Source organism: Rhipicephalus microplus, chromosome X (assembly GCF_043290135.1).
Source record: "Rhipicephalus microplus isolate Deutch F79 chromosome X, USDA_Rmic, whole genome shotgun sequence".
Lineage (NCBI taxonomy): Eukaryota > Metazoa > Arthropoda > Arachnida > Ixodida > Ixodidae > Rhipicephalus > Rhipicephalus microplus.
The window spans coordinates 443,912,392-443,918,391 of record NC_134710.1 but is presented as its reverse complement, the minus strand read 5'-3'; the positions used below and the strand labels follow the sequence as shown (position 1 = coordinate 443,918,391).

General features: G+C 46.4%; 1 protein-coding gene across 4 annotated transcripts in view; it reads right to left on the bottom strand.

Moving 5' to 3' along the window:
- Positions 1–1,769: 1,769 nt before the first annotated feature.
- Positions 1,770–6,000, bottom strand: part of LOC119160880 (uncharacterized) — a 386,912-nt gene continuing 382,681 nt past the window's right edge. For all 4 annotated transcript variants that reach the window (XM_037413152.2, XM_075880569.1, XM_037413150.2 and 1 more), the window contains one exon: positions 1,770–5,169. In XM_037413152.2, coding sequence (XP_037269049.1) covers positions 2,811–5,169 — 2,359 coding nt within the window. In that variant the 3' untranslated portion in view covers positions 1,770–2,810. The remainder of the gene's footprint in view (positions 5,170–6,000) is intronic.

The window sequence follows — 6,000 nt, the reverse complement described above, 5'->3', positions numbered from 1 at the left end:
TCTTTGGCGTGGTGGTGCACTCGCGCTATGTTGCTCATCTCGGGATTCGGGCATTTCGTGCATCCACCAAAACATTGCGCTATGGTTTGCCAGTGGTTAAATGTAGCACAAACGCCACTTCCCTCACGGCCGCGTTTACAAAAAAGCGCCCTGCTCACACCCGAACAAGCAAGAATTGTGACGGTTGTTTGCTCTCGTCTGTCTGTCTGTCTGTCTGTCTGTCTGTCTGTCTGTCTGTCTGTCTGTCTGTCTGTCTGTCTGTCTATCTATCTATCTATCTATCTATCTATCTATCTATCTATCTATCTATCTATCTATCTATCTATCTATCTATCTATCTATCTATCTATCTATCTATCTATCTATCTATCTATCTATCTATCTATCTATCTATCTATCTATCTATCTATCTATCTATCTATCTATCTATCTATCTATCTATCTATCTATCTATCTATCTATCTATCTATCTATCTATCTATCTATCTATCTATCTATCTATCTATCTATCTGATAATGGTATCTATACAAAAATTGGTATGCCTTAACATGACTATAAGACGAGCCCAGCCGACTAGTTATAAAATGATCATGATATGTATGTCATGAATGTCATGATTTAAATTTCATGGTCCTGCTGCTCTTGCGTTGGTTTCGTTCACGTGACATGTTGCAAAACAGGTATTCTTTGACATGACTACATGGCGAACATAAGAGACATATTCGAACATGGAAATCATGACATGCATGTCATGTAAGTCATGACTACACGCCACGCTCATGGTGCACTTCCGGTCGTTTCGTTAGCATTACATATAACACAGTTGGTATTACGAGACGTGAATGGATGACGAAGGTTTATGACCGGTGCAAACATGATAATCATGAGATGCATGTCATGTAAAACATCACTACATGTCACGCTCATCATGCGCTCACGGCCGTTTCGCTAGCTTCATGTATACCAAACTTGGTAATACGGTACGCGAACGGACCATGAAGGTAAATGGCACGTCCAAACACGATAACTACGATATGTGTGTCATGTAATGTGCTACGCTCATAGCGCGCTCGCGGCCGTTTGGCTAGTTCCTAATTTACCAAATTTTGTATCACGTGATTAGAATAGATGACGAAAGTAAATGACAGGTCCAAACATGGTTATCATGACATCCGTGTCATGTAAAATATGACTGCATTCTACGTTGATAGCGTGATTGTGGCTTTTTCACTAGCTCCAGATATATTATATTTGGTATCACGTGACGTGAATAGACGACGAAGGTAAATAACACGTCAAACAAGGTTATCATGACTTGCATGTCATAAGAAACATGACTACATGCCACGCTCAGAACGTGCTCACGGCCGTTTCGCTAGCTGTACATGTACCAAAGTCGGTATCACTAGACGTGAATATAAGACGAAGGCAAATGACACGTCGAAACCTGTTAGTACACCTGTAGGTGTGGTCTGATAATTTTTCGCTGTTTCAATGACGGCTTATCTCGCATATGAAGACACATGCATGCCCCCGGCACTTAATTTTCATCTGATTCGAAAAACGCTCACCAAGTGACGATGAATGTCACCGAAGGGACCACGAAGCTCTCAGACTAATAAGGCGAAAGCTCAGCATAGCTCAAGCTTAGTTAGTGCGTAACTTTATGGAGGCTCGCCGATTTCATGCGTAGAACTGTTTTTTCGGACAGCGTACAGGCTGAAACAAAAAGACAACTGCTTCCAAAATAATTTTATTGCTAAAGCAGTGGTGTAAAATGCGCTTTATTGTCATCTTTAACACGTCTCGATTAATAAATACAGAAATGGCAGTAGGGCCTCGTCATAAATCTTTCAAAGGCAGCAAACAATCATCTTTTTAAAACAAAAACAAGCAGTTTATGCAGCGCGCGTTCTTTTTCAAGGAGACAAAACACACCGTAAACAAAAATAACAAGAAGCAAAGCCACCAGTTCATGCACTATTTTACTTCATTTGCGTTTATTTGAACTGGGCGCACTAAAGACTCAAAACGGCAGTAAAAGCGGTCACAAAGGCAAGCTTTCCCTTTACATGGTACACAGTGACTCGAGCTTGTAAAATATAAAAACATTAGAAATATGCGTTTGGTCTAAAGTACAGCCCGAGCCTTCCGTATCTTAGAGTTGGGGGACTGGCCCCATCATACTTCTGACTTCATTTACCTGCTCGTGGTGTCCCTCTCTACACATACACAAATCCACACTGACGCATACTGCTGAGGAGAAAGCAAATTAATCATGGCAAGCTTTCTAAATGTCACTTTTCGCGATATTCTGAAGTACATGACAAAATATGCACTCTGTGAAACAGTTGTATAGCTCCTATGAGTCGGGCCTTGCATCTTCATCTAGAAAATATATTACAGAAATGGTGTTGCGAAAACCAACCTATGAAGCTCGCCCATTTCGCTGAGGACAGAAAGCATTAGAGCTTACTGGGTAATGTGTAAGTCACTGCCTGAAAAAAAAATGTGCCAGACAACGCTGCTTCATATTTTACAAGATAAATGCACCATCAATAACTAGAAGCGAAAAGCACAAGAATAAAAAAAGAACAACCAGTTAGTCGACCGCGTCTCTTAGAGTTCTCTTGTCATCATTCGCATTGACTGTGCAGTTTGGGATCTCCTGGGTTTGAGTTAAACAAAAGGCATCATCGGGGCACTTTATATATCCTGGCACAGCATCACTGATGGGAAAGCAAGTTGGTGGCAGTGGTGTGCCGCTATGCACAACAAGTTAGCGCTGGCGTGTAGACTTGCAATAAACTCATCGCAACCAGTCGTAGATGTCCTGCTCAGTAATGGACTTAATCTCTTCTCTACCGTCCATGCTGGGCGCCCTTTCCAGACCTCCCGTTCTGACGACCCTCGACGTCTGCATTCTCATGTGGTCCGACGTGATCCTGCTCTGGCTGCCTGGCAAGTCTTCGAAGTACTGCCGAGAAGAGCGCTCGACGAACGTGCGACTGGCTCCTTGGGCTCCGCCTGGTACGAATCTCCCGCTGGGAATGTCGAAAGTAGCGTCACTGCGAGCATCGTCTGTGTCGACTGGTGGCACGGCAGACATCCTCTCGACAACAGGCAGGTATCCGTCGATGGACGCTCGGCCTTCGACGCTGGGAATGTCCTCGAGAAACTCGGATGTAGCGCGGTCGGTAATGCTGAGACCCGTCCGTAGAGTGTCATCACTGGAAATGGACTCACGTTCGAGACGCGAGAAGTCTACGTCGATCTCAGTCATTGACCTCATGTCAAAGTCACCAATCGAGTTCGATCTGTGCGACTCTGGCAAGGACCTCAGATCGGCTGGAATGCCCGCACCTGAGAGCACGTGTGGTAGTGAAGATTTTCGCCTCTGCTCCTGGTTTTTGCGGTAACGCGGTGGTCTTACCTCAGGTGGGAATTCAGCGTGGATGGGCGGGTGGAGGTAGTCTGGGTGTGTGAGCACGCGAATGATAACGTCCCACACGCGGCGTTCAAACATTGCTTCGTACCGGAAGTCTTGGCTGATGCGGACGTACTCCTCAGTCGTCGTAGCCTCATGCACGAGGGTTCGAAATACGTCGTCGACGGTCACGAGCGTCCTCCACTTCGTTTTTACGTCAGGTGTAAGTTCCTCCACGCCTTCAACGGGCGGAGGCGTTATCACCCGGTTCAGTACATCCCACTGGGGTGGTGATGTGGTGCGCAGGCTGAGAGGTGGTTTAGGCTCTGGTGAAAAGCTTGTACGAAGGCGGTGGTCAGCGGTGGTTGTGGCAGTGGCTCGAGTTATTTCTGTTGTATCTTCTTCCAATGTTTGTCTGTCTGTGTACGGAGGCTGCCCAGAAGGCGATCTTGGTGGAAGTGGCGATCCCTCTCCGGATGGCCCCTCGTCTTCAGGTGCGTAGTGCCTGATAGTCACGTCCCAAGAGGGCGGAGTCGTCGGAGATTTAACAAGCTGTTCTGTGGTATCTTTCGTCGTCTTCACGACATGCTCAGTCGCGATCGTCTCATGTTCTGTTGTGACAAACACCTCGTCAATATTTTTGACGGTAATTTTCGGCTTACGTGGAGCTAGCGCCGTTTCGGGAATGGCAGTGATCTCTGACGCAGAAGTATCTGGAGCCTCAGAGGGCAAAGCAAGTGAACGCAACGTGTCCTGGCGGCGCTTTGTCACGTCTTCACGAAGATCTGTGTCATCCTGTTTTGTGACAAGATAGTCTGTGAGAACCTGTGTCGTACGTTTGGGCTTTCGAATGAGGGGCTTCATATCAGCCGCGAATTCGACTTCCGAGTGGGACCAGTCATCGTTGTCAGGAATGCTGCCATACAGCGATGGAGGTCGGGGCTCTTCTTTCTTGCGAACCTTGGTGTACACTGGCGGTTCTACTTTGTAAGCAGTCGGAGGTGCAGCAACTACCCGCGACACAGCGGCGTAGCTCTTCTCTACAGTCTCAGTGTCAAGCTGGTCTTCGCTTTCGGTTATTGCGTGCAGTTGTTGTTGCTTCGCTGAAGTCGGCTTAAGAATCAACTGCGCCTGCTGCAGAGATGATACTGATTCGTCACGTTCCTGATCCATAGGATATGGCTTCGTTTTTGCCCTGGGTATAGAAGGCTTGTAAACTGTCGCAATCTGTACAGAAGACAGTGATTCAGCCCTCTCAGCATCCATCGGGTATGGCTCGCCAGCGAAGGCTTCGTTATCATACTGTTTTTGCACAGGGACTGTCGATACAACGACATGGCGTTGCTCTACGACCTCTTCCGCGTCAGAGGCTGAGGACGGCGACTCACTTGGGTAATCCGATGGTATTGTCTCGGAGCGCTGTGCGGATACAGGAGTAAGCAAAGCCGCTTCTGAACCAGAAGTGGAGGTGGCCATCGCCCTTGGTATGCGAATAGGATCGAACATGGACATTGTCCCCATTGTTGAGCCGCTGAGCTTGGTAATCTCCGAAGCGGGTGCCGATGAAATGCCCTTTTTCTTCTTGACAACCTTGATGTTGCGTTTCTTCAGGCAGTAGTAAGCAATTCCTATGCCCAGCAGTAGAAGCGTCAGGAACAGCAAAGCGCATATGATGAGCAGCAACTCGACTTCGGACAGCTTTGGATGCTTCGTAGCTGGCAAAATTGGTGGTGCTTCGATACTGCGAGAAAAAGAATAAAAGAAATGAATGCTTGCACATTGAGTAGCAAACAACTGAAAGCCGTGTGATACTGCACACAACATTACCATAGCACACAGTACACCAGAAACATTTCGAACCGGTGGAAAAGTTGAGCTAACTCGCACATTTACTTCAGCCTTATTTGCACTGGTTGCACGCACAGGAAGCTGAAATGAAAGCCGCTGTACAGTTTTTATCGCCTCTGCGTGTGGCAGCTATGCTAGATCAGCGGGATATTACATACAAGCATGTCTAGCTGCAAAGGCAATGTTCTTTTTATCCTTGAAGGTATTGCTAAATAATTAGAGTACAGTTTAACTCGCTTAGTATAGAGTGCCTATTACGCCGCACCACAATTTGTGCTTCTAATCATTCCTCCAACACCGTTTCTTTTTCGACTTGTTTTTTTTTTAAACGTTTAGCCGCATGCGCCTTCGTGATTTTTCGTCTAACAGGGATAGTTCTTTTGTTTTGAAGCCGAGAGACCGTACTATGTGCAAACTTTGTAAGCTATAGATACGCGTTGCCTCATCGATAAAGTTGCAGTTGCGACTGTGCACCTGTGTCGTCATTACTTTCTGTGTGTGCCTTTGCTGTATGGCACACCCCTTTTTGCATTTAAAATGATTTTTCGCCTTACAGTTTCGCACATTCACAACCTCTTCAACGAGCGATTGCAAAATTTTCGTAGCGACAGCGTTGCCGCGTTCGCGTCACCACACAAAGTGCAACAGCTTTGACTCGCAAGAGCTAAGACTGCGCAGAGGGTTGCCGCGACAACGTATATATACTGTTTTTGAATAGCTGAAG